General features: G+C 40.6%; 1 protein-coding gene across 4 annotated transcripts; it reads left to right on the top strand.

Moving 5' to 3' along the window:
- The first annotated feature begins 20,831 nt into the window (after window positions 1-20,831).
- On the top strand, window positions 20,832-27,554 carry socs2 (suppressor of cytokine signaling 2). 4 transcript variants are annotated; one of them, XM_076296900.1, is made up of 3 exons: window positions 20,832-20,935; window positions 21,984-22,255; window positions 26,254-27,554. In XM_076296900.1, the coding sequence occupies exons 2-3, from the start codon at window positions 22,138-22,140 to the stop codon at window positions 26,757-26,759; spliced, it is 624 nt and encodes a 207-aa protein (XP_076153015.1). In that variant the 5' UTR covers window positions 20,832-20,935; window positions 21,984-22,137; the 3' UTR covers window positions 26,760-27,554. The 4 variants fall into 4 exon arrangements, with proteins under 4 accessions (XP_076153015.1, XP_076153014.1, XP_076153012.1 ...); XM_076296899.1 differs by lacking the exon at window positions 20,832-20,935 and adding an exon at window positions 20,947-21,224; XM_076296897.1 differs by lacking the exon at window positions 20,832-20,935 and adding an exon at window positions 20,947-21,385.
- Window positions 27,555-27,907: the final 353 nt, after the last annotated feature.

The raw sequence follows: 27,907 nt of genomic DNA, 5'->3' as shown, positions 1-27,907 counted from the left end.
CCTGATCTCAAGTGCATAGGGCTGATCACCTGCAGAATCGATCAGGCAATTGATTCTGTCCCGCATTGTCTGATCTTCCAGGGCAACTGTATGGCTCTTGAAAGCTGCCCATGCATGATCATAGGAAATCAGCCTCAACTTTGTTTCTGGGTGCTTTGGTGACTCGGGCTTACAACACCAGACACATTTTGTTTTATCATGTATCTGCCCAAGACTTGATCGCAGTCGTTTGGCAGGTGGATCTGCAGCTGTGGAACATTCATCTAACAGAAGACAAAGATGGGCATTCATCAGTCTGTTTTTTCTGTCTTGTTTTGGCTTTACATGCTTCATGGACATATTTTCCAACTGGACCTTTATCCCAATCGACAGTTGCATAGACATGTCACATGTAGACTTGTCAAGGCCACTCCATAACAGTGACTTTTGTTTTATGTTTTCCTATCTCTGGGTTGACCTAATGGTATCTGTGGCTTCATTACACAGAGTACCACACTGGAGAACACATGACTGTCTATCTGTCCCTGTTGGTATATTGTTTTCTTCCATATTCAAGCAGTTGTGCATGCAGCATGCACACTGTCTTTACATTTGTCTTTACAGATCAAATATCTAGCTCCTCTCACTGTGGGCTCAAAAGAATGACTGAGGCAACAAGCAGCAGCACTAAACAAGCATCATGTGCTAATCTTGTGGGCATGTCAAGGCATGCAAGGGAAAAAGTTAAGTCCTGCTGACATGAATCAAGAAAACTGGGTATGATGTGCACAACATAAAATTAACAAATGTAGTTTGAGTGCATTATTCACTGGGGGGGGGGGGGGGGGGGGTGATAATGTAAGGACTCTCAAAGTAAAAGACCATCACTGCATCCAAAGTAATCATCAAACAATGCTAAAACATTGGCCAAATTGTCAAATAATATAAGAAAAGGCAAACATTGTGAAAATAGCCCATCTACAAGCGCACTACGCCCCACTACGCCTTGTGGGCTTGTAGATCAGCTATTTTCTCAATATCTGTATATGTGGAACGGAGTCACACAAATTGGGGGGTCCCAAGTCCAAATATGATTGTTTTGGGGGTCACAGCCTAAAAAGGTTGAGAACCACTGTACTAGATGGCAGCCATCTTGAATTTCGCGGTCAAAACAAAGTTGTAATATCAAAATGATGTCAAATTTGGAATCCTCATGGTTGACTTGTATGAAAAAGTGCCTTCATACATGATTCTAGGTCATCCAGATCAAAAGTTATTTTTTAGAGATGGCGCCGGGCGCCATTTTAAATTTGGCTCTCTAGCAAAAAATGCCGGGATTTTTGGGAGGGACATGGGGGCTAAATCCTTTCTAAAGGGTCCATAGAGGTCAAATCAATCATCAAAACATTGTTGCCAGAGGATGGTCACAGAACCTCACATTATGACCCGACTATATCAAGCCCTTTCTCCCTGTTGCATCAAGTTAGCGAAAGATTTATTTATTGTGTTGATAAAAAGATGAAGCAGAACTATCAGGCTGTGTGAGCAGGCTACTCCTGCACAGAACCTCTCTCTCGGGCCTCCTTTTCAGCGGCTCTCTGCCGATACACACACATCCCTCTTCGCTGCTCCTCAGTCAGCTGGGAAGAGACCACACACACGTAGCCTACACACACATACACACATGCACAAAAACAAACACTCATCAAGCAGCACTGTGTAATAGCAGTCAGGGTGCAAGTTCATAGACACGACTACATTTATGCCAACCATAAGCTCTCGTGGCCTCGTTTCGTTTAGTGTCGTTATCTTAAAATAACGTGATAATTTAATGTAAAAACATGAAAAAATCATATCTTGAAATAACATGATATTTTCATGTTATAACGTGAAAATATCATTTTCATGTAATAACGTGATACATATCTTGTTAAAACGTGAAAAATATATTGTTATAACAAGAATCTTTTTACGTAGGCTAATTACGTAATACTGAGCCTTTTTATTTATTTTAGTGTGGCAGCAATACGCTTCCGTAAGCTTGTAAACTAAATTTAAAGCAACACCAAAGAACTTTCCCTCTGTCGCACGCACGCTAATTGTTTATACAGCACCGGCTTTGCAAATAACGATGTCCACAGACAAGGTAGAATATTTTGCATGACTTATAAAAGTATGATGTATTGTGACATCAGATGCAAGTCAAATTTGTAGTTTCTTATGTCTCATTCCATCGAACTACAGATCCGCTACCCGATCTGGCAAACTTACATAGTGCGGTTATAGCCGACAGAGGGCCGCAAATCGAATGCAGAATTGCCGTTCACCCTGTTACGAGTTGATGAACCACTGAAACGATTTTGGAAACATTATTTTAAGGTACAAAAAACTCTTTGGTGTTGCTTTAAGGATAGGCTACCTGGAAGAGATGCGTCAGTAACAGTGGTCTACTTTGTGTTGAGACATAGACTGTATACAGGGTTCCCACACCCTGGTTAAGATCAAATTCAAGGACCTTTCAAGGACTTTCCACGCCCAATTATCCTCAAATTCAAGGACCTAATGTGTCCCTAAATTTCAAGCGCGGGCATTGTTAAATCATGTTACCTCAACAGACCAAGGATACCTTGTCGCAGTTTTCTTTTATTTTTGGTCATATATGACAGGTGTGGTAGGCTTATTCCATTTTTCATGTTTGTGTTTTGCATAAAACTGAGCTGAAATAAACTTCTAGATTTTCCTAAACAAGTTAAACTCGTTAACTGTTGGTTTATTCATCAATATGTTAAATTAAACATTTGGGCAACAAGCACTACACGCGGGAAACATGCAAAAATCATGCAGGCACTGTAGTTCTAACCAACGTAATTCAGGCATACGCATAGGATATCGACAGAAGTGGTGGCTAAATAATTGAAACATGTTAATAAGCAGACGGAATTGTATGGAATTTTTTCCTCAAAAAGAAATTCAAAGACTTTCAAGGACCTCCATTTATTTATGTCTGTTTTCAAAAACTTTCAAGGGCCTTGACATTTTTTTTCCAGATTCACAAACTTTGAAGAATTTCAAGGACCCGTGGGAACCCTGTGTATATATAGTTCTATATATACAGTCTAGGTGTTGAGACGCTTGGCCCCCAATTATTCTGTTAAACTGACCTGATTTCCATGGTCAGAGATGCCATCTGGTGGTAGTTTAGTGTTCTGCAGTGACTCATAATGCAATGATGTGGTCATGTGCGCCCTCTGGTGGTTGCTTAGTGTACTACAATAGAGAAGAATGTAATTTCGGTGAAAATGTTATTTGCATTTCTTCATGCATTATTACACATTGCAGATCGGGGCTGGGCTCAATGTGGGGCAGAGCTCAACATGTCATTGCCTACACGTCATCCTCTGTAATTTATTACCTGTTTGACTGCACGGTGGACTGCACAGTCCAAATCCTTGACTACTCCATCAACCCACTAGCCTAGAAATCTAGACGCGCCCCTAGCAGCAGCAAATTACATTTGCTGCCAGGGCTAGTCTAGCAACTCTCCGTTGGCTTGTGAGCTCCAGAAATCGAAACTCAATTAGGCCAATGAAATCGTGTATAGAGTCATAGACCTCTCCAGAATAAGTCCCGCCTCCGTAACTTCCGTATCCATCCAACTTCCTGGCGTCGATTGTCTATGGGAAATAACATGGCGTTTCGAAATATCATACCGGTAAAACATCTGTAGGTAGCGAAGTAGAAAAAGCTGGTGGGCAGATTGGCCTACACACTTCTGCCATCTAGTTTCCACTGGATTTTTTGATTGTCGGTGCCATTTAAGTAGTATACTATAGACTATACTACTTAAACGGCACCGAAAATCAAAAAATCCAGTGGAAACTAGATGGCAGAAGTGTGTAAGCCAATCTGCCCAGCAGCTTTTTCTACTTTGTCACATACAGAGTTTGACAGGTACGATCTTTCAAAACGCCATGTTATTTCCCATAGACATTTGACGACCGAAGGTTGGATGGATACGGAAGTTAGGAGGCGGGACTTATTCTGGAGAGGTCTATTAGGTGGGCTTAACATAATGATTGATGGCAGAGTTGCAACGGTTTGGCTTGAATTCCCTGCTACTTGAAAACAAAAAAGATGGATGTTGCTGTTGGCGAACAGTGTGACACGAGTTAAGCTTTTATTAAGTTGGCAAACGTTTGAACTAGCCAACTAGCTCCGCTGGTGGGAAACACATGGGACTCATAGCGCTGCCGCTGTCCTATTGCGTGCAGAGGGAATTTGAAAGACAAGTGATTATCCCGCCCCTCGGACTGAGCACTGCGAACGGTGAGTGTCCAGACCCTACATTTTAATGTGGGTCTGGCTCGTCAGGCTATCAACCCACATATTTCTACAGAGAAATATATTGCATCATGGTGATAACCACCAAATTCTGGCCCTGCAGTGGAGGAAGTGAGGAGCAGTGGGAGGGGGACTCTTTCGCAGTACTCAGTCCGAGGGGCGGGATAATCGGTTGTCTTTCAAATTCCCTCTGCACGCAATAGGACAGCGCTAGTCCCATGCGTTTCCCACCAGCGGAGCTAGTTGGCTAGTTCAAACTTTTGCCAACTTAATAAAAGCTTAACTCGTGTCACACTGTTCGCCAACAGCAACATTATCTTATTTGTTTTCAAGTAGCAGTGAATTCAAGCCAAACCGTTGCAACTCTGCCATCAATCATTATGTTAAGCCCGCCTAACGGGGGGGGGGGGGGGGGGTATTAAGATCGTCTTGGTAGTGTATAGGTCTAATTGAGTGCCTGTCACTTTAATACGTTTGTGATTAACAACACAGTTAACGTTAAAAGGCTGCTGATGTGTGGATGCAATTCATAACGTATTCTACATAGTTAAAATAAAGGACAAGCACTTTTGAATTTTGGAAAAAACTAGTGATGGCGAACTGAAGCTTTCTGAACCAGTGAAGCTTTCAATCCAATTGTATCGAAAAAAGGTTCAGTACTCGAAGCTTCAGAACTCTATGAGGACCTCTGCTGGTGAAAGTTAAGGATAGCATTGTGTCACGAAGTGTTTCAGACATTAGCCATGAATGTCTTTGAGTCGTAGATGAATAAATGTTGAGCATGAATTAATGGATAAATAAATAATGTCATAAATAGGCCTAACTAAGCCTATTTTGTACCCTGCATAAATACAAATGTAATTGCCTTCTCTACAAAAACAATAAAGGTAGTATTTTGGCTGTGAACATTTCTTGTATTCGTAAAACAAATACATCAATTTAGAAGGGAGATGAATAAAGAATGGGCATGCACATTGCACACACATTTCTGTGATTATATTGAGTACGTAGCATAGACCAATTGTAATCTGGGTTGTGTTGTAACTGTGCGATTCAGTCCTGCACACGCCTGGACTCGAACCCGCGAAACAGACGCACCTTAGAACGGGAGTCCAGCGTGCTGATAATTGAGCTAAAAGCCCGGGCTATAAGCTTTCGTGTCAGCAGCACTATTGAGTCTGTTGGCTCTCCTTCTTCAACAACCCACAACGGCGCCCCCCGTGTCGCGCAACTTTAATGCTTTGAATTAAATTTCGAAGCAGTCACGTGGGTGTGTGTGAAACTAAGCTTCGGACGTCACTGATCACGTGATTATCACAAAACGAATCAAGCTCCGATACAAACAGGGTACCCCCAGAATTGTCAGACCTAAATTTAAGACTTTTTAAGACCTTTTTAATACCACTTCAGATGAAATTTAATACCTACATCGCACCCATTCGGATAGAATAAATAATATTAAAGGTAAGATTAAACCTCAATTAATTACTATTTGCAAGTGTTTGAACATGCCAAGATGAACATGACAGCAGTGCAGTGGCAACGCAAAGATTTGTCGTGGTAGTAACGTGACTGAATGTCCTGCTTCATGGACAAATTTACACAGAATAGAACCTAGTTTATTTCAGGGATTAAAGTGAAAAAAAAAAAACTTTTTTCAGACCATAAGTCATACGTTGTTCATATCTACCTATAGAGATAGCACCCCTTTTGCGGTCGCGACCTATTGGTTTTTAATGTACAAAAAGATGCAAACAGCAAAGTAAAGCACCAAATAAACACCAAAACGAGGCTACATGGTACTCTTAAGTTACTATATAATTAATGCCACCTACAGGTGAAGGCATAGAACATAACAATCCTATGGTTTGTGTACCCTGTAGCCTCGTTTTAGCCGCCATTGGCCGCCATGTGAATAAGGCGAATTGAGAGTGTTCTTGATTGAGATTGAGTTTTCCTGATGGACAAAACAATATTTCAATACCATCCCTGACCATTGCTGATTAGCCATTGCTGTTCTTTTCTACTGCAGCAATATTGTAGCAAGGCTTTAACTTAAACTTTTATTTAATTACTTCAGGCCAAAAGTATTTAAAGGGGAGATTTTTTTTCTTAATATGCAATTCAACACCAAGTAAAATCTATAAAATCAAGTTTGCAAGACTTCACATTTCCTCATCAAAGTAATGAATCAGAACAGTCTAGATACTGTTCATATTTCCATTTGTTGCCTCATCCGCATTTAATGAAAACATGGTAATTTTGAGTTTTACAGACAACTCAGTTTTCCAATGAGCAGCAATACTGTGTGTGCTCATGCAGGAGGTCTGCGCATCTGATAACGACAATCTGGAGAGGGCGCACTTAGCGCAAAAACGGTCAGCCATAGATAAACGTACACAAATCATGACGCTAATATCCGAGGTTCTCGTAGGCCTACTGGTTATGGTTTTGGGCTATACATTAATAATAGCAAAGTTTTAAGTTGACTATTTTAATTGCATGGTTATTTTTTGTCAACATACGCTCACACTACTGTCATTAAAAGTGAGGCCTACGCAAAATGGGCTACAAGGCTGTCTGTACGTCATAAACACGACTGACCCCCTTACTTAACATAAAATAATAATTTCGCGAACTGTTCACGCTCTGAATTGAACACGCTCAGTCAAAACCTTCCGTCGGAAATTGGGAAAAACATTGTTGTACATGTCATAACAGACGGGAGGCACAGGCTACGGTTTATATTGCGTCGCTTTACACATAATGTTAGTTGCATTTATTAAAAACTGTAACAATAATAGTACATCGGGTGGCATGGCAGGCTATCTGTTCAAGTCATAGCAGGTGACACCCAAAATGAATGACCTCCCCTGACAAGAGTTCGCGATAATAAGAAATTGTCTACATTGATGCATGGAAAGAACACAGCCTCCGAATTCGCACATAAAGCTCACAATAGCATATCCAAAAAAGTTAAACGGATTGGGCAACCTCATCAGCTATCTCGATTGTGTCACTGTAATCCAACTTTTAGACCGTCCTCCAGACGTGTTCTTTTTTTTTTAAGCAACCGCCCCAGGCCAATGAGACAACCGTGTAGCTACAACATAAACAAAACGAAACTCATGGCTGACGTAGGCCTATCTTCTTGAGCAATCTCTGATTGAGACACAGAAAGTTCTCAAGAACACTATTAGGTCTTTAAACATTTACCATCACACACATTCATTCATCGGACCTAATATTTGTAGTTGCCCTAAAAAAAGGAAAAGAAAAGGTGATAGACCCCCCACTCCTTTTTTTTCCTCACCGGATCTGCATCGATCTCAAATATGACATTTCTAAAATCAAATTGACGGAAATCCGTCGTACGACGGAGAACTTTAATCCTTGTGATTTACGCTACGTGAGGATATTACACTAAATCTACTGATCATTTGAAAAATTAAGACCTCCGTGAAAAAATTCCAGACTTTGAGGTGAAATTCAATACTTTTTAAGGCCTTAATTTAGGAAAATGAAATGTAATACTTTTTAATACTTTTAAGACTCCGCGGGTACACTGAAAAAAATGGGCTGTTAAATTAACATAAAAAAATCTTGTACATCGGTTGCATCAATTAAATCATGTCCACGAAGTCCAATTAATTCATGTTAAAAGTGCCAAATTGTATTCTGTTAAATTAACATGATTTTTTCATGTGTATGTGAAGAAATTGTTTCTTATCAGTCAAACATGATTTTTTTCTTGTTTGATGGACATAATTTTTTTGATGCAACCGATGTACAAGATTTTTTCATGTCATATTTTAAAAACTATTGCATGTCAAATTAACATGTTATTTTAAAAAGCATCTTCAATAACCTGTACCAGTACAGACCTGGCCCACAGTCAGATACCGTACGTCCGCTACAGGCGGATCTAAAGGCTTTTATGCGGATCCGGCCCAAAGGAAATTGCTATCTGGGTTATTATACGTCCTCTGGCTATGTTTCTACCGTTTGAACGTTATTAAACAACACGCATAACCTATGCTGCATTTCAAATAGGAAGCGCACGCTTAAAACGTCCATGTTAAACAACGAACAAATGAGAGGCGGTTCAAACATGGCCAGGCCCAGGCAGACTAGCCTTAAACGTTTTTTCAGAGGCCAGACGCGATGGATGATGATAAATTGGTAACGTCTGAAGCCTCAGATGTCCGGTCAACTCCACCACCACCAGATAAAAAGCAGAAGTGTCGGGCGTATCTGTCGGAATCAGTGACATTGGAAGTGGAGTTGCGGGGGGTGCGGCCGCTCCAAGACACTGTCATTCTCCGTGTACATTGGACATGCAAAGTGTTCTTTACCCAAAGCATACAGTAGGTTTATGCGTTCTCTGTCTATGATCTGCAGGGTTAGGGCCTCCTCGACGAGGCGATTACTGGTCCGCGGATAATTTCTGGCACAATTAAACGGTATCATTGAACCGCTGCCGAAAGAAAAAGAAACTAAACATTTCCCAGAATAGGAAACATTTCTTAATTTATTGTTATAAAATAAAGAGGCATAGCATTGGGGGGTAGTGGTGTGAACGCTCATTCTTGTGCACATCTGTGCAAGTTAAACAGTCATCACTGAGATAACGTGGGTAGCAGCAACAAACAATGTAGCCTTTTTAAAACAACGAACAAAGCGGACTCTTGCTGTCCATGAAAAGATACTGGCTAGATCTTGTTAGGCATGTTTAGGTTAGTCTAATGAACATGTTGCATTCTATACAGATTATGTAATTCTTTAAGCTACATAGCCTGTCTCCAGTTTTCCTCAGTTTGACTAATTAAGAAGGGATAATAGGATATTTGACCGGCATATCATCAAAATGTCCGGAAAACGAAACCTCTGCCGGTCACTTTGACCGGCACCATTTTTTTCTAGCGGAAACTCTGCTGCTTGATTGCATAACTTAACTTAGTTTAGTCTCTTCAATGTAGCCTACTATGTTGTGATAAGACCTTAGCAGAGTTAACTTCAATGCAGCAGTTTTGAACAAATTTGCGCAGCATGGTCACGATGCTAAGCGGATTTAATAGCAATTTAGCCAGACGTCTTCTATGCAATGCTTCTATGTGGCAACAACAATCCTTCAACAATCGTGAATATTTTGTTAAATGCACATGCAGAGGAGGGGCAGCAGGCTACGAGAGAGAGAGTGGGGCGGGGTAAGGAAAGGCTGCGTGCGTAAAAAGCGCAGCTTAATGGCAATGCAAGGATTTTATCTTATATTTAATTTAAAGGAGAATTCCGGTGTGATATTGACCTAAAGTGTGTTGAAACATGATACCGATTGTGAACGTATGTCTCATAGCCCATCTCGGCTTGTCCCCTGCACTCCAAAATCTGGCGCTAGTTAGCCGATGCTACCAACAGCTTTTTCAATGGTGGTGCTTCGGCATCGGGCTAGCCATGCAAATAAATCACTGTTTTACACCATTTACGAGGCTCAATGTATCTCCACACTTAATTGGTAGACTTCCGAGGGCCCTGACATTTAAAACGAGACATTTAGAACTTTGAAAAAGCATGGTAGTTTGCTTACAAGACGATTTATACAGACAGTATCTTCATGAAGTTTAGCGTTTGCAGCCATCTTAAATTTAGTCACGATAAGTCGAGCGACGAGTAAGAATGAACAGGTATGATAAGGGATCAGATTCCAAAAATAATTCAGTGGAAATGCATGGATTCCAGTTGCTGCTACTGAAAGAAACTGGAATCCATGCATTTCCACAGAATTATTTTTGGAATCGAATCCCTTATCATACCTGTTCATTCTTACTCGTCGCTCGACTTGTCGTGACTAAATTCAAGATGGCTGCAAACGCTAAACTTCGTGAAGGTACTGTCTGTATAAATCGTCTTGTAAGTAAACTACCAGTGCTTTTTCAAAGTTCTCAATGTCTCGTTTTAAATGTCAGGGCCCTCGGAAGTCTACCAATGAAGTGTGGAGATACATTGAGCCTCGTAAATGGTGTAAAACAATGATTTATTTGCATGGCTAGCCCGATGCCGAAGCACCACCATTGAAAAAGCTGTTGGTCGGCTAACTAGCGCCAGATTTTGGAGTGCAGGGGACAAGCCGAGGTGGGCTATGAGACATAGGTTCACACTCGGTATCATGTTTCAACACACTTTAGGTCAATATCACACCGGAATTCTCCTTTAAATTAAATTAAACATAGAATATTTATCTGTGGCGGCCGATTTTGATTTCGTGACGCCCCGCCACAGATTAGTCAATGTATGGGAAACACTGCTCTGTTTACCCTGTCAAAGTTCTGTCTGTTAGTAAGTTTGTCCATCATTAAAGTGTGTTTTTCTAAATTCTGCCTGGAGGAGTCTTGCACTTGTTTCCTATCTGCCTACCCTGACAAAATGACTCATTACAGGGCGAATGAAGACTCTCTTGCCCGCCCCTAGGCCTACTGCCTGTAGGAAGAATATCCCGCTTGCAAGTTCAGTGTATCGTACCTGCTGACCTTCAGTCTCACAAAGTCTCAGACATCGCGAGAAGCAGGATCAGTTTACATCCTGCATCCCCAGCACAGGCAGGCTAACGAAACGCTAGCGATTCTTGCAAATGTGTGTATAATGGCAGAGCCGGCGAAGAAGCAGCGAAAACAGGGCTCTCAAGTTTTGAAGTTTGCAAGGAGTGAGACTTTGTTTCGGGGGGGGGGGGGGGGGGGGCTGATCGAAGTACATGAAAGTCCTATGTCTGCTTGAACTACTCGTGGCGCCACGCCCCCTCCCCCCGATCAACAGACCCACCCTCCCCATGTCCCATCAACCCAGCTTCATGAGAGAGCACAAATTCCATTATTTCAAACACACTGTTTTATTTATTCTACCCTATAGTAAATAATAATAAATAATAATAACGCATCACTGCAAACCTCAATCTGATGCAGGTTATGTAGACCAGCCTTTCTCAAACTTCTTTGACCTGAGGCCCAGTCATGGCAGACTTTGGGGTCATAGGGCTCATCTACACGTACCCAACCCCACTCCCTCCAAATCAAATTGTCATTGTCATTATCACAATCATTATTATGCCTATATTGTTATACATGCACTTTCACTTAAATGTTTTGTGACATGCACATCAGAAAACTGCTTTACTAATGTAAGATATAATTAGTTTAATTGCTTTTGCATGGTTGCATGATGCTTGCATAAGAAGAATACTTCTCAAAACAGCAACAATTATATGGGTGCTATTGTTTTGGGATGTTTCCCTCATGCAAGCATCATACATTGGTAGGAAATGGAGAAAAAAATACATGTTTTTTAATGAAGTTTAATTTGAATGCCTGAATGTAAGGATTCAGGAAACACAATACCAGCTTTTTTGGCGAGCAGATAGGCGTAAATCACTGATCTGTTGATCTTTAACAGATAGAAAGAAGGCTACGATAGCTTATGGCCACGTTATATTCAAATTTGACTATACAATACTCAGTGCTATACAGTGTATTATACAGTCTCTGCTCTGTTTCTATGGAAGTTCCAAAAATCAACATTGTTCTATTAAGTGTCGTTAAACAATTAAATAGCATTCAACAGGTTGAAGCGGAGCTTTGATACCAACGTTATCGATTAGTTTCAGTTTCTCTCGCGCAGACGCCTGCATTGAATGAACGCTCATACCACCACTTTATTGTATGGCTCCATGTTTAATGACATCGATAGCAGAAACGTTTGTTTTCTTTTTTTGTCGGTCCGCGGAATCTTGATCAACTGCGCAGCAAATTATCGAATTATAGACGAAGCACCGGGCCTAATTTCACTCCACGACTCCGCGGACCAGCAGTCTCCACGTTGCGGACCCACATCAAAACAAAACTATTTCCTGATTGGTTGAGAAATCCTGTTTTCTGATTGGCCGATAGGTTAGTAACTGAACAGCAGCTCTCTGAGCTGAATGAGTGCACAGACAGCAACGTTGTATGACACGTTTGTAAAATATAGCCCTTAGAAATTTCTGTGCGGGCAAGTTAATAATTTCTCGGAGTGAGAAATGCCATGTGTGAGCGTGTGAAGTCATTGAAATGCGTGTGTCTCACACTCAATGCGTGAGACTTGAGAGGTCTGAGCGAAAACCCTTGACAGAAGATGCAAAGAAAAGGAAAAGGAAAAGAGCTTCAGACCGAGCGAGGGCTCGCACACGTATCGACACGTACAGACACTAGGGGGAGTTTCGTAGAGAAAAAGCATCAGGCTTGCCTGGTGTCCCTTTAAAGCCACCTGAGGTATATGTTACAAGAGGTGGGTTAAATATCCGGTATGATAATGCATTAATCCTATTTAGCGTCAGAAAGTTCAAAATAGTCCAGTGTAGGAAATGGAATTGTCCAGGGGGATTAGGAGTTGTCATAGGGCAAGTAGTGGGTCACTAGGCAGTACGGGCCAGGAATCCAGGTAGGGGGTACAGTTAGGCGATGGTCATTTAACCTTTCAAATGATTTCTAAACAGGTTTATTAAGTTGAAATAGTTGCCAAGTTCCTCTTTAAGTTTTTCACCAGATGAGTACCTTGGTATCTTCTAAGTTTTAGATTTGATTTATTCTTGATAGTCTCATATTGTCATGTGACATAAAGCAGTCTATGGGTGACACTTAGTGAAAACAAAATTGTGGTTATAACTGTTCATTGAACGTAAAAAAAAAACGGTAACACTTTCTATGAAGGTTGTTTTTATAATGCCCTATGAATGCATTCATAATGTTTTATAAGGTGTCTATAAAGCATTGTAATGCTCATTATTACCATCTATATGTATTCACAAGTCGTCATAACCAACTTCATGATGCATTATGACAGCTAATTATGAATGATTATAATTTTAATCTGAATAATGCATTATAAATATGTCAAGATCTGCCGTCTCACTTGTCAGTTTTATGATGCATCATAACTACTTTGCTTTGCTAAATGCGTATAGTGATGCATAGTTTTGACTTCTACTGTAGTCCTATATATCTACAGCTATAAGTATATGTAATAAAGTTATAATAATTTATACATCTCCGTACAGCACACAATTATAAACAGCTATGCAATATCATAAGTGTTATTTGTCAGCTCTAAGTAAAGTGACAAGAATATGACCCTATTATCCTACAATGAAATGAGAGCCTGGACAGTAAAGACAAAAGGAATGCATTTAGTTGTGCCTCATATATAATAACCTTATATCTATTTATAACAACACCTCATTTGCTCTACTTTACCTAAAGCTGACAAATAACACCTATGACATTAACATAGTAATTTATAATATTGTGCATATGGGGTAAAAATGCTAGACTCGGTACTTAGGCTAGTTCATTGCACCCTTTAATTACTCAGTGAACTTATATCTGTTAATAATAGGGTCATATTCTTGTCAATTTACTTACAGCTGACAAATAACACCAATATTGGATAGCTGTTTGTAATAGTGTGCTGTACGAAGATGTATAAATTATTATAACTATTACATATACTTATAGTTATAGACAGTAGAAGTCAAAACTCTTTATGCATCACTATACGCATTTAGCAAAGCAAAGTAGTTATGATGCATCATAAAACTGACAAGTGAGAAGGCAGATCTTGACATATTTATAATGCATTATTCAGATTAAAATTCTAATCATTCATAATTAGCTGCCATAATGCATCATGAAGTTGGTTATGACGCAGGGCCGTGGGAAGTGAGTTTTGGTTGGGGGTGCTGTAGTGGGGGGGGGCCTTTCTCTGTTAATGGACAACAGCATACTGGCATTGCATGACACACAGCACAGGCATACATCACTGTCAAGAACATTATGGCTACACTACAGAAAAAATTAGCTTTCCAAAAACGGGAGATTTTTTTTCGGGGGGGGGGGGGGGGGGGGGGGGGGTCAGTGTTTATAGGCCTACCGGATCTGTGTTTGCATATTTAATACGTTTCATACACGTGTTTCAACTTTGAAAAATTGCTCAAATTGCTTTTACCTTACCATTACCTTACGCATGCCAGTTATCCACCAGCTGCCTGCCTGCAGCCTACTTCCAAAACTCCAAAGCTGCTTGCTGTCAGATTTGGTTCCGAGGGCACAAGTTCAGTGTATCAACAACACTCAATAACAGTTTATGTGATGTGTTAATCAATTAACTCAGTTAATCAGTTAATCAGTTAAACAATTTCACAACAGCTAGTTCTGGAGTAGGCCATTCAACTAGCCCGCTTGCTTACAACGAGACTCAGGCTGCGTAGGGCACCCGCTCCTTATTTGGGTTTTGGGTTGCCAGGTTTTAGCCTATGACAAAACGGTTGAAATTGAAACTAAGTGATCGTGTATGTGTAGGGTGTATTTCATACACAATCTGGCAACCTGAATGGATCAATGATTTTAAAATGAAGTTTGATGGCCTTGCAAATTACAGGAGTTTTCCGGGAGAAATAACAAAACGGAAGGGTGCTGGGAGATGACCTTGAAATACGGGAGAAACCCGGGAAAAACGGGAGTGTTGACAGGTATGGTTTACACGATCCTTCACTGTGCTGTGTTAATATGACCGTGCTGATGCTAACAGCTGCAGCTCCCTCAAATCTATATAGGTTCTCATTTTATATTATATATTAGGCTAGCTTTTGCCAATGAAAATGAATGCAACATAAAAAAAACAGTAGGCTACTGCTAACTGAAGAAACGTTTACGCCTACTGTAAGGAAATTATTATCATTGTATAACCATTTGTGTAAGCTGTAAGCAGAAATATTGTTGTGCTGAGTTCTAAGAACAGAGAGTTCAAGTTAAATGTTGTTGTGCTGAGTTCTAAGAACAGAGAGTACAAGTGTGCACCCAGACAGACAGGAACTGCACCCTGTCTGTGTGTGTGTGTGTGGGGGGGTGAGATAGTATGTCACAATAAAGTCGCTATGTCTTGCTTCCTATTTTCTGTGTGCATCTGTACAATAAAAGACACAGCTTTTGGGCTGCAGTCAGAGACTGATGGTGTGAGGAATTCTTCCTTACATTAGCAGGCTCTCCTCTTGGTACCAGAGTTTGTGGGCAAAGCCATACTTGTGGTTCTTATATGTTGGGGTTAAATTCACTGACAGTTACCAACAATGTTAACAACAAACTCAGCTTCACTGCTGCAAACAAAGTTGGCTATATGCTTCGCCATATAACGAACCAGCTAGCCTTGTGATAACAAAATCTTTACCTTTTGTTTAGTCCACTGAAAGTTATCCACATATCAAACGATTAAATACACAGTTATGGAGGAATTGTTTTGGGGAAGCAGTTGCACTATATCCCACTTTTGCTGCCTTTAAGCCACTTAAATCCATAGCCTAGATGAGCATTGCGCATACGTTACAACTTGACGTGATGGTGAAGCTAAAATGCCCAAGAAACGTCACGTCATAAAAGTTGTAGGCCTACTAAACGCAAAAACTTAATGACAGCTTGTTCGTGGTGGTGTAGTGCTGCCTAATTACAATGGGATAGGCAAGGGTTATCTTATATTCGGCTATTACGTGTGGCACATTTATTGGGCTTAGCCTCTTTTAATTTATTTGATGAGGGACTGATAAAGACTGAGCAGCAGAAAAGTCATAGTCGATACATAAATCGTTTATTATTATAATTAGGCTATTGATAGCCTACTATTACTGTTATTATTATTATGGAGTTGTCGCAACTCTACCATGGCTCTGCCTCACACGTAATTGGAATCAAAAGAAAACTATTGACCATGCCAAAAGAATTGAAAAGAACGCTATTTAGCAAGGAAAAGAAGGGTTCAATTCAGGCTTTACTGCAATTTTTTGAGGTCTGAAAACACTGCATCTTTTTTGTTATTTTGACCATTTGTCATTTTTTGCAAATAAATGGTCTACATTTTTTTTTTTTTTGGAATTTGGGAGAAATGTTGTCAGTAGTTGATAGAATAAAACAAAACTGTTAAATTTACTCAAACACATACCTATAAAGGTATACTTCTCAAGTACACATTACCTCATGCAAGATAATTTGAAAAGGTCCAAGACTTCTGTAGAATATGTAGAATAATTATACAAAAGAGGACCATATGCTCATGAAACGTCCCAAACATTTTTAATCTAATAATATTTTATAATCCAACTATTTATTACAGAGTTGTGGTTTGTATTATGTTCATAGTTTTAGAAAAAAATAAGAGACTGCAATTTTGAAATCAGCATCTCTGCATGTATGACAGCCATTCCATTCCAGTGTCGGTTGAATTCCAGCACACCTCATTCTACTTAATGGTACTGATTACCTGAACTAAATCGTATTTAAGAAGGAAAAATATAAATACCACTGCTGTGGTCATCACTATCCTCTTGCATTAAGACCATCTGGATGGCAAAAATAGTGCTAGTAGTAGGCTACCTCACACGTAATTGGAATCAAAAGATAACTATTGACCATGCCAAAAGAATTGAAAAGAACACTATTTAGCAAGGAAAATAAGGGTTCAATTCAGGATTTACTGCAATTTTTTAAGGTCTGAAAACACTGCATCTTTTTTGTTATTTTGACCATTTGTCATTTTCTGCAAATAAATGGTCTAAATTTTTCTTTTTTGGAATTTGAGAGAAATATTGTCAGTAGTTGATAGAATAAAACAAAACTGTTAATTTTACTCAAACACATACCTATAAATAGTATTCTGAAATTCTTATTTTTTTCCAGAGCTGTATGTTTTTTTTTTACTATTCTAAGCTATTCAAATTGTTTATTTTAATCTTTATATAATGTTTATTGATGTCATGGTTAATCGCTTTGGACAAAAGTGTCTGCTAAGATCCTTAAACATAAATATAAACGTGATAATTCAGCTTCTACACTAAAATATTCTGTAGTCTATATATCCTTCTTCTTGTGTAATGCCATGTGCCGGAGGTTTGAAATAGAACACAATGTGTTTTCTAGAACTGCACTAGGACATTCTGAGGGTGGAATATCCTAATGTTTCACTGAAGTGTAGAATATTCTCTGTGTAAAAGATGTGGTGTAGACTCTATTAATGGCACACAGAACAAACACTGAAAGATTAGAAAGCAAATCAAACCAAAACACAATCAAATCATATGTAGCAAATCCTATGAAATAAAAAATAACAAAATAATCCAAAATGTATTATCCAGAAATTAAATTTTACATTATGATAAAACATTTATATTCACAGAATTTTTAGTAGACAACGTTTATTAAAAAAACAAAAAAACATCAAAATCAGTGGTTCACTTTTAAATGTTTCATCTCTTCTCAGCAGCAGGAGGCGACAAAGTCCACGTGTTCCTTGTGCAATAAACGCTTATCCTTTGATTCCCATTGTCGTTGGAGATGAAGAGAACGTACAGCAATTCAGTGACTTTTATCACTAGAGGTACTAGATACAGGATGTAGTTTGGCATTGACCCTTGCGGGATATGCCTGGACCTCCCTGCTAATTGAATACAGTACAGGCCTAGTGAGCTCCTACTCTGTGTGGGATGGGAGTTTCTGTAGCCTATTAACCTACATTAGTAGTCTGTATTGGACACTGTGTAGTCCAATGGTAGGTGCTTGGAGTACCCTCTCATTCACTGTATACTTTAGTACACTGTTTAGTCAAAGGTGTTGTTTTTTTTAACAAAAGACCTTCAAAAGTAATCGGGCCGTATACATTAAAAGAATAATTGTTAATAGAAGAACTGAATAATGCTTGTTATCCCTCTAACAAACAGCATGTGCGTGTTTTTGGAGATTATATTCAGTTTGTAAATTTGGTTACATTGTGATGTGAGAATGCTGAGGGAACATAACTGCCTGTTTGAAGAGGTCAGACTGTGGCTGCCAATGTCTTTCCATGTAGCAGTACGCTTCCTCGTAACAGAATTTCCAAGAATCTTGTAAATCTCTCTCTCTCTCTCTCTCTCTCTCTCTCTCTCTCTCTCTCTCTCTCTTTCTCTCTTACACACATACACGTTTTTCTTTTTTTCTCTCTATCTCACCCACACACTATCTTTTTCTCTCTTACACACACACATACACACACACACACACACACACACACACACACACACACACAAACATTATCTTGATCCACTAGTGACTGATAAGACTGAATATTTATTGGGTTTGAGATTAATTGGATACAATAACTAGAAGTTTGCTATCATAAAGGTCTATGGTCAATCCGTTATGAGTCTAACCAGTCAGAGGATGAATTTATGAACAGGTTGGCAATGGCATTTGTGCACTCCTCCACTGAGAATGATGAATCTACCTCTGCTTTTGTTATGGGGGACTTTAACATTGACTCATCAAAGAGCCACCCATTATTTGCAAAACATTTGATACAGTTCTGTAATGACAGCAATGTTGTTTTATCCATCAAAATGTCTCTGCCTGAGACCAGTTGTACTAACATTAGTGAAGTCCAGCACACTCAGTCCTGGTTTGATCATTCATTGCATGTGTATAGTGGATGCTTATACCTCTCTTGTCAATATGGAGATAAATTATGTGATAGCTACCTCTGATATCAGTTCATATTTCATTAAATGTTGAAAATATACGCTACCGGTGAAAAGTTGGGGGTCACTTAATAATTTCCATTCCACTCAATTATAGACAGAATACCAGCCGATTACATTATGTGCTTATATAATTGCAAAAGGGTTCTCCAATGTTTTGTCAGTTAGCCTTTTAAAATGATATCAGATTAGTAAACAGAATGTGGCTTTGGAACATTGGATGAATGGTTGCTGATAATGGGCAATGTAGATATTGCATTAAAGATCAGCCATTTCTTTCTACAACAATTGAGAACCCTTTATGTAAGCACATAATGTAATCTGAAAACTGCTACCCTGATTAAAAAAAAATGCTACTGATCTCAGCTGGTATTCTGTCTATAATGAAGTGGTATGGAAATTTCTATGTGACCCCAAACTTTTTTTTCAACGGTAGTGTAGCCTACCTGCGCTGACTTCTATCAGATGTGTGGCTACTGGTAAACTGGACTGGTCAAATTTTACTAAAGAGATTTAAAAATATTTCACCACAACTGAAAGACTTTTAAGCATGGAGATGCTTGCTGTGTTCTAACATAAACTGTCAAAATTTACATCATTGAATTATGCTGTATGGCCTTGTGGCAACTCCTGATGGTTCTAGTAAGCATTAATCCAAACTTATGCAAAATAGCATAATAGCCTATTAAACTAAATATATTAAAGGTTACAATGACTTAAATTAACTTTGAACTTTGAATGTGTTTTCTAGTGTTACATTTACTACAGGCTGTTGAAATGATTGACACAATTAAACCCATTTGTTTGGGTACCGTAGGCCTACCTGGGTACCGTTCCCACTATTAAGGTGGCAGGAATAATTGCCTGTGAGCAGTTTCATTTGCAAAGTCGCAGATGCGCAGTGTTACGATTTAGTTTGAAATAGCGCCTCACTATCGCTTCTTAAAGGGATATTCCACCATTTGGGGAATTACAGTCATGTTCCACCTCCCCTTGAGTTAAACAATTGATTTTATTAACTTTCTCCAGTTCATCCAGCCGTTCTCTGAGTCTGGCGACACCACAATAGCTCCAGCCTAGGATAAATCATTGAATTGGATTAGACCATTAGCATCTCGCCTACTAGCATCACGTTTAAAAATGACTAAAATGTACGGTAATTTTCCTATTTAAAACTTGTCTCCTCTCAAGTTAGAAAGTGTAATAAGACCACCGGAAAATGAAACATAACATTATGCACACCTGTCAGTTTTTCAGAAAAGTTTTCCTTTACACTAACCCGGTAGCCTATGCCTTCAAGAGCATGCGAAACCTGTACGTGGCAGTGCAACAAGAAGCTCATGCCCATGTTAGCCAATCAGAATCCCGAAAATATCAACAACAGCAACGAATCACTTCCTCTTTCTCTTTTGAACTGACTAAAAATCTCCGCCTTGTCACATAAATCTCCGATGTACCTCTTTAGTTTAGACGCAAACGAACAAACAGAGTTTTCCCCAAAAAACGATCAGCCCAGAGTTTTTAAAAACTTCGTTTGCGGGGGATAAGACCTCCGTTTGCGTCTAAATTACAGGGTCAAAGGCAAAAAACCATCACCGGTTGCATCGTTTTCATTGTTGTCTAAACAGGGCCTCAGGTTCTGCATATCATTGTGCAATTTGATTAATTTAGTGAAATAGGTAGTCAAGTGTGAGCCAGGATCTTAGGAAATGGAATTCACACTGTCAGGAAAAACATATAAAAACAGGAGGTGAATTCAATTATTTGTGTAAATTGATTCAAATTACATAGATTTGCATTAGGTCCAGGTGGCCTACCCAGTTGATGTACTTCCAAAGTTATTTGTGTCGCACTACCTTAAGAAAACGCTTTACTGACGTACCACGTGATACGATTCCTGGAAAGTTCCTAGAACTCGTTCTTTTGTGTATTGATCTGTTCAATCGGGATTGTTATTATATACCAAAGAGACGCTGCGCTGGTCACTGAAAAATACGTTTATTTTGGAGTGGAATGTATGTCGGTTAAACTTAGACTTTCATGGTGGGTAACAGTCTAGCCATTAGGCTACATGTGAGTGAAACGCAGTTCACGCCAACAATCTGTCTGTCCCCCGCAGCTAACGTTACGCCTCCCTCGCAGCGTTTGACACGGCTGTTTTTTGTAGCCTATACCTTGCCTGCTCTCATTGTTCTTCGTGACATTTTGCCAGTCGACATAGGCTATGATCATGCCACGGCGCCTACTATCTACCGACACAATACAGCCACTGCGTTATGTCCAGCGGTGTTTCTGTGACAGTTCGCTATCCAGAGTGACAGGCTTGTGAATGGTATTTATTCAGAGTTTTTAATGACTTCCGTACAGTCGTCGGGATCGCCATTGCAGGTTAACGTTAGGTCAGGCGTCATTGAAATATTTGGTTTGTAGTGCTTGCTCGTTTCCAGAGAGAGCATATCATGGACCCTTGTCTTAATCTCAGTTTTATTAAGAGTAAGTGTGTTTGTTTATTACATGTAAGTAATTGCTTTATATCATATTGTTTAAATGCAATAACATGCATGCAGATCTCGCATTTCGCCCACACATTTGAATCGAATGTGTCTGTCAGGCCAATACTTTACCGTTTAACTTGGCCATCATGGGTAACATAACAAGCACATAACATTACGCAGTACGCAGAACTGTCCAAATGTGATTAAATTGTGATTTGCGTAAATAACTGTTTTTTTATTATTGTCAATCTAATTGCTTAGCCTACTTTTTTATAAGTAGAGAGCGATCGTTTGCGCTGAGAGGACGGGGACTGTCATTGCCATTTCCAAGTAGACTTGTTAGTGGTGGTTCGGAGAATGCGCTACCCTGCATCCCTGATCGCACACTGAAAACGAGTGTCCACGTTCTGCTGGAATCAAGTCTGTCATGTGTAGACTATTGTGGGTCAGTTTATGCGCTTGTCATGAAGGCAACATTTAACAGTGTATCAGGCTACTCGGTGTAAGACGGAAACAAAGGGAGGCCATTGATAGCCATATAAAACAATCTATAGTGTTGAAGATGTGGTCTCACCAGTCTTTTTTCTTATTTGCAGACGGACATGCAGCTTTGCACATGATAACGAAGAGCTAAAAGGATTATTTTGCGCACAAGGGAACTGTCTTATAAAAGCAATTGGAACCTGTCGTCAGGAAGGGACTGTAACGTGTGTTGGATGTGTATCGCTCTTCTGGTGGCTAGCAATTCCAATGACTTGCCACTCATCCGAAACCATCGAAAATAATCGGAGATCGGAAACTGAAAGCCGCGCCGTAGAGACTGACCAGAGTCGCGTGGCCTCCGCCATGAGAGACCTGAAAAATACAGGTAACAGTATTTGTTTTCCTAGTTAATGATATCTTATGCCAGCGCGGTACATTCCTTTCTTGGTTGACTGACTGAATTTTTATTTGGTCTGCAGCCATACCTAATGTGTTCAAGAATAACCCTGAAATTGTGTAGAGTTGTAGAATAGAACCGAGGCAGGTGTAGGCTACGGAATAACGCTTATCTAGGCCTATTAAAAACTATTTCCATCTTGCTCAATTAAAGAGAATTATTCCGTCAGTCCCATCCCCTCTCAAAATCAACGATCATTAGGCTATATAAAAGCGGCATAATTCACTTCGCTAAAATGCCTCTCTCATACGTATCCTTTAGAATATGGACGTGTTGTTTTTCTTCCTAATTTCCCAGAACGAATAAAAAACATGATCATATTTCCGTTTGGGTTAAGTAGGGAAAGCTGCCGTGTGCAGAGTTGTAGGAACGGTCTTGATACAGGCTTTACCGAATTCCACAATATATTTCATAGTTAGAGATAGTATGCATGTAGAACAATCTCAAGGATTGAGGTGTTGTGTGCGTGTGTGTGAACGCGGGTGTGTGGGTGCTTGTGTTGTTTTATTGTTGAGATTAAATCGTCCAAATTGTTTTTAGTGGTTCATATTTTCCGAGACAGTTGGAATGTGCTGTAGAAATGGACTATATTTTGAGTCATGATGTAGCCCTATAACAGCACACCGAAGCTATGGCGATTGGTGAACCTCTGTACTAAACTCTTTACTTCAGACCCTTTTTGGGCATCTACCATACTAGTGTTAAATATCTAACTAAGCCTCAGTCGAAAAACAGAAACCCTCTAAGAACTGATTACAAACTCCAATTTGTATTACCCAATAATATATATAATCTTTATTCTTGCATTTCATCATAGTTTCTTATTGCGCATATTTTAAATCATAGCAATGGAAAATAAATACATTTTGCATTTTGTTTTTAGAAATATTCAGTAAAGGTAGCCATGAAACATTCAGGGTACTTGCATTCATATATTGCATTCCACGGAATAGTGGAGCCTGGCTGTACACCCCGTGTGTGTGTGTGTGTGTGTGTGTGTGTGTGTGTGTGTGTGTGTGTGTGTGTGTGTGTGTGTGGACTGTGAGATTAACTCTTTGCTGACCAAAACCTATTCACCTCTCACTGGCCATAACCCCCCCCCCCCAACACACACACACACACACACACACTACACCTCGTTGTTGTGTGTGTGTGTGTGCGTGTGTGTGTCGCGGGCATGTGTGCCACTTGTATGTGCCATCCAGTGGCATATGAGCTGCACCTGTCTGCCTGGTGAAGGGGGTCTGAGATGGGCCGTCTACTTCATGACATAGGGAAGTCCGACACGACCGAGTAGTTGTCAGCAATCTCAGCATCACTCCGCATGTCTAAACTGCACATCGTGGGTTGAGCCACTTTCAACCCAGGCATCAATATGATTTATCACAGTCATACAATTTAGTTTTTGGGGTTAGGAAAGGGAAAAAAAAACACATATTAGAGGTTGTAGCCCAATCCTTGCACCAGACACGTGCGTCGGGAGCAGCAGTCATAAAGTCTTGTGCATGCCTTTGCTCAACTGTAAATACGGACACAAAAGTGTCAGTGAGTGTTTTATGATTTGTTGTGGAATGCCATGTGCTGGGTTGGGTCACATGATGCCAGGGTAGGGTTGGGAGATAAGGTGTCGGTATTTCTGTAATCCAAGGAGAGGAACCAGATCCACATCACTGTTACTGACACAACTTGGTGTTTATACTTATACTGCAGGAGTGGGTTGGGTGCTTGTGTTAGCTGTTTTATATTATTGAGATTAAATTTTAGTGATAAAAATCATCCAACTTGTTTTCAGTGGTTCATGTTTTCCATGACAGTTGGAATGTAATAAAATAATGTTGTAATGAAATAAACCAAATGTGGAATGTGGAAATAAACCATATTTGAAATGTGGAAATAAACCATATTTGGTGCTAGATTCATGTGATGCTGCACATAAGATTTCCTTTGAATGATGCAATGCATACTTCTGCCTTTGAGGAAAAGACTGTTTTCTTAACTTTGGGTATCTTAACTCATCAATGAAAATGATCTTATCCATCTTAATGCCTTGGCAACACTACTCATGTTAATAATTGCTACTACTAAACCATAAAAATGCAGTCATGCTAATTAAGCACTTTGAATTGGAGAGGCTGCAGTATGAGCAACAACAGTCATTTTCACAGAAATCACCTCAAACACATTAAACCATTTCATATTGACAACTTGTGTGTGTGTGTGTGTACGAATACTCACTCTCGGTGCTAATGTGTGTCTGCACATTACTGTTCAACATCTGTGCATACATATGCTTGTATATACAGTAATGGCTCACCCTCTGTGAGAGTGAGTGAGTGAGTGTGTGTGTGTGTGTATAGGTGTGTACATGACAGCTACTTAACCATCTGTGCCTAGGTGTGTGTTCATGATCATGCACCTCTGACTATGCTCTGTGCTGATATGTGCAGATGCAGATGTGTGTGTGTGTATAAATATTGTGTATGTGTAATCGAGTTTCGCAACTGTATAAAAAAATTGTGCATGTGCACGGAAACTTTGTACTTGTAGAAATATTTTGTGCATGTGCGGAAAAATAACTGTCTTCGAGGATATGATTTGCACAAGTGTAGAACCGTTTTGTAGCTGTGGAATTAATTTGTCTGTGTGCAAAAAAAAAATGCGTACCTGCAGAAATATTTTGTGCACTTGTAAAAAACATTTGTCCACGGTGATTTAGTTTGAACGTGTGTGGAACCGCTGGATCTACGAAGCTACAAAACTTTTTTACAGACACAAATTTTGGCAGTGTTTTGTCGTCGTTTCTAAAGAGCCAATCAGCGAATTTTGGCACGGTCTTGACACCGTTTCTGCATAGCCAATTAGCACTTTGCATCGCCTATTGACTAGCCAATCAGGGGATGTCCTGCATCACATCTCTCGGCTAGGGTCGGCGAGCCGGGCACCATAGCACGCGCAGGCAGGCAGGCAGGCACAGAGCTAGCGAACTTAGGTCTTAAATCTAACAAGTTAGGCCTTTTACAACAAGCTTTTTGATGGAAAAGTGGTGTTTAATTTCCATAATCTTTGTTTAGTGAACGCATAAAACTGTCAGTTTGTAAGCAAGAAGAATCAAGAATAAGAAATCAAGAATTACGATCTTTGAATTTGTTTATCGTTACCTAGCAACCGAGGCTTTAAGTGTTAAAAAATATTGCAGTTTCATTATGTACAAGATGTGCCGTAGCACAGTGGTTAGAGGAGTGAGCTTTGATCTAAGGATCATTGGTTCAAATCCAGCATCAATCATTGTGCCAATGTTAGTTTTGGGTTAGTTTTCACGCACACATGAAGCACTGCCTTGCGCTCTATGCCATCCAGTTTGGAGGAGAAAATAAATCCAACTGATAATAAGCTACTTTACCATGATAAGCCCATATAAAACTCTGAGAATGGAATAATAATAATGGTTTCCACACGCACATAGACTCAAGTAGACCTGACTTGAAGTAAGCCTATAGCCTTTGATGAAGGTATACCTACATTAAAAGAAGACAGCTTTGTGAATTATGGTGTTTTAATCACCACCGCCCAAGCAACACAACCTTTTGTGTTGGCATGTAAATATCCAGTCCAAAACTAACATTGGCAGAATGATTGGATTGGATATCAGTTGGATTTATTTTCTCCTCCAAACTGGATGGCATAGAGCGCAAGGCAGTGCTTCACGTGTGCTTGTGTGTGTGTACATGACTACTCACTATCTGTGCTTGTGTGTGTGTGTGTGTGTGTGTGTGTGTGTGTGTGTGTGTGTATGTACATCACTACTCACTATCTTTGCCTCTGTGTGTGTGTGCGCGTGCGTGTGTGTGTGTGTGTGTGTGTGTAGATGACTACTCACTATCTTTGCCTCTGTGTGTGTGTGTGTGTGTGTGTGTGTGTGCGTGCAGGCTGGTACTGGGGCCGCCTCACTGCCAACGAGGCGAAGGAGATCCTTGCAGACTCGCCGGAGGGCACCTTCCTGGTGCGGGACAGCTCCCAGCGCGACTACCTCTTCACCATCTCCGCCATGACCGCGGCCGGCCCCACCAACCTGCGCATCGAGTACGCCGACGGCAAGTTCAAGCTGGACTCCGTGGTGCTGGTCAAGCCCAAGCTGAAGCAGTTTGACAGCGTCGTGCACCTGGTGGAGCACTACGTCAAGCTCTCGCGGACCTCCTGCAAGGCTGGACAGGGTCAGGGTCAAGGTCCGGGTCCAGGGTCAGGTGCGGCGCCGCTCGGTTCCAACAACAATGTGACCGTGCAGCTGCTGCTGACCAAGCCGGCGTACGCGGCCACGCCTTCGCTTCAGCACCTGTGCCGCATCGCCATCAACCGGTCCACGCGGCAGGTCCGCGCCCTCCCTCTGCCCAACAGGCTCAAAGACTACCTGACGGACTACACCTACCACGTCTGAGTGTGGCCCTCGTGGCGCCGCTGTGATCGTCGCAGCGTCCTCCAGGGCCCAGCGATGGCTTGAGCGTCACCATGGTTACGCTTACCTTGCCTGCAGCAGCTTTAGGGGTCGCCACTCGTAGTGAGGCCCCCCTCCTCAGGCATCGGGAGACGGAGCGATGCCCTCCCACCTCCCACCCTTCTTGAGGACTACTTGATGGACTACACATCCGCAACGTGTCTGGGGGGGGGTCCTCCAGGAGGGTGCTATCATGAGACTTCACTTGAGGGGGCGCTCTCGCGCCCTGCCCACGGTCATCAGGTTAACATGCGGCCTGAGACAAAGAAAGACTGTGGTGGCCGTGTGTGTGTGTGTGTGTGTGTGTGTGTGTGTGTGTGTGTGTGTGTGTGTCTCACTGTTGTGCACCTTTTGTAGTGTTTTCACTACGTGATGAACTAAACTGAATTGACCTGAACGGCCCGCCACGACTGCACTGCAACAGGGCATAACAATGACCCCTCAGTGCGGTGCGAGGGCCGGCGAAGCACCTTTACATTAATGCTCAGCGCATTCAGACAAACTCCGTCTGTCCGCGTCTCATCCGATGCGGACGCCGGACACTGTGTATACCTTTTTTGCTGTTTCTGATTCATTTTGTTTCTGTTTGTTTTTTTGAGGACCTGTTTTATTTGCTCATTGGTTTTTGTACTGTAATCGGTTAATGAGGGGTCATTTTGGTTGGGGGGTTTGTGGGGGGGGATCTTCTGATTTCCTGACGAATGCTTTCTTGTACATTACAGCAAGCAATACTTGAAACTCTGACGTTGGCTCGTTTTGATTGGAGTGTGCTTCTTCTCTTCCCGGTGTTTTTGTGTTCTGCTGAGGTCATGTCCACATTAAAACCAGAAGTTATAATATAATATAATATAATATAATATAAATAAATACACATAATTATTAGCCCTTCTTTCCACATTAAAACAGCGTATTCCGACACTGAAAATGATACTTTTCCAAAACAATATCTGAGGTGGTAGATAAATTTGAAGACTCCAGATTTGCGTTAGTATGTATTGGGGAAACGGAGGGCTTCACATACGATGAGGTGCGGTTGCCAGGATGATGGTGATAAAAGTCGGAGTTCCAGATACTACCAACAACACACACTT

The sequence above is a fragment of the Alosa pseudoharengus genome, unplaced genomic scaffold (assembly GCF_046254945.1).
Source record: "Alosa pseudoharengus isolate Yale_2024_CS ecotype anadromous, Long Island Sound unplaced genomic scaffold, YU_APseudo_1.1 YU_APseudo_1.1_scf_20, whole genome shotgun sequence".
Taxonomy (NCBI): Eukaryota; Metazoa; Chordata; class Actinopteri; order Clupeiformes; family Clupeidae; genus Alosa; species Alosa pseudoharengus.
Note: the sequence above shows the minus strand (reverse complement) of the source record. Positions and strands in the feature narration are given on the sequence as shown.

What these genes read in the sequence shown, in the direction of transcription:
- socs2 (XM_076296900.1), top strand. Translation starts at nt 22,138, where the DNA reads ATGACTTGCCACTCATCCGAAACCATCGAAAATAATCGGAGATCGGAA. An exon ending in GAGAGACCTGAAAAATACAG is followed by an intron (nt 22,256 to 26,253) that starts GTAACAGTATTT and finishes GTGTGCGTGCAG; the next exon opens with GCTGGTACTGGGGCCGCCTC.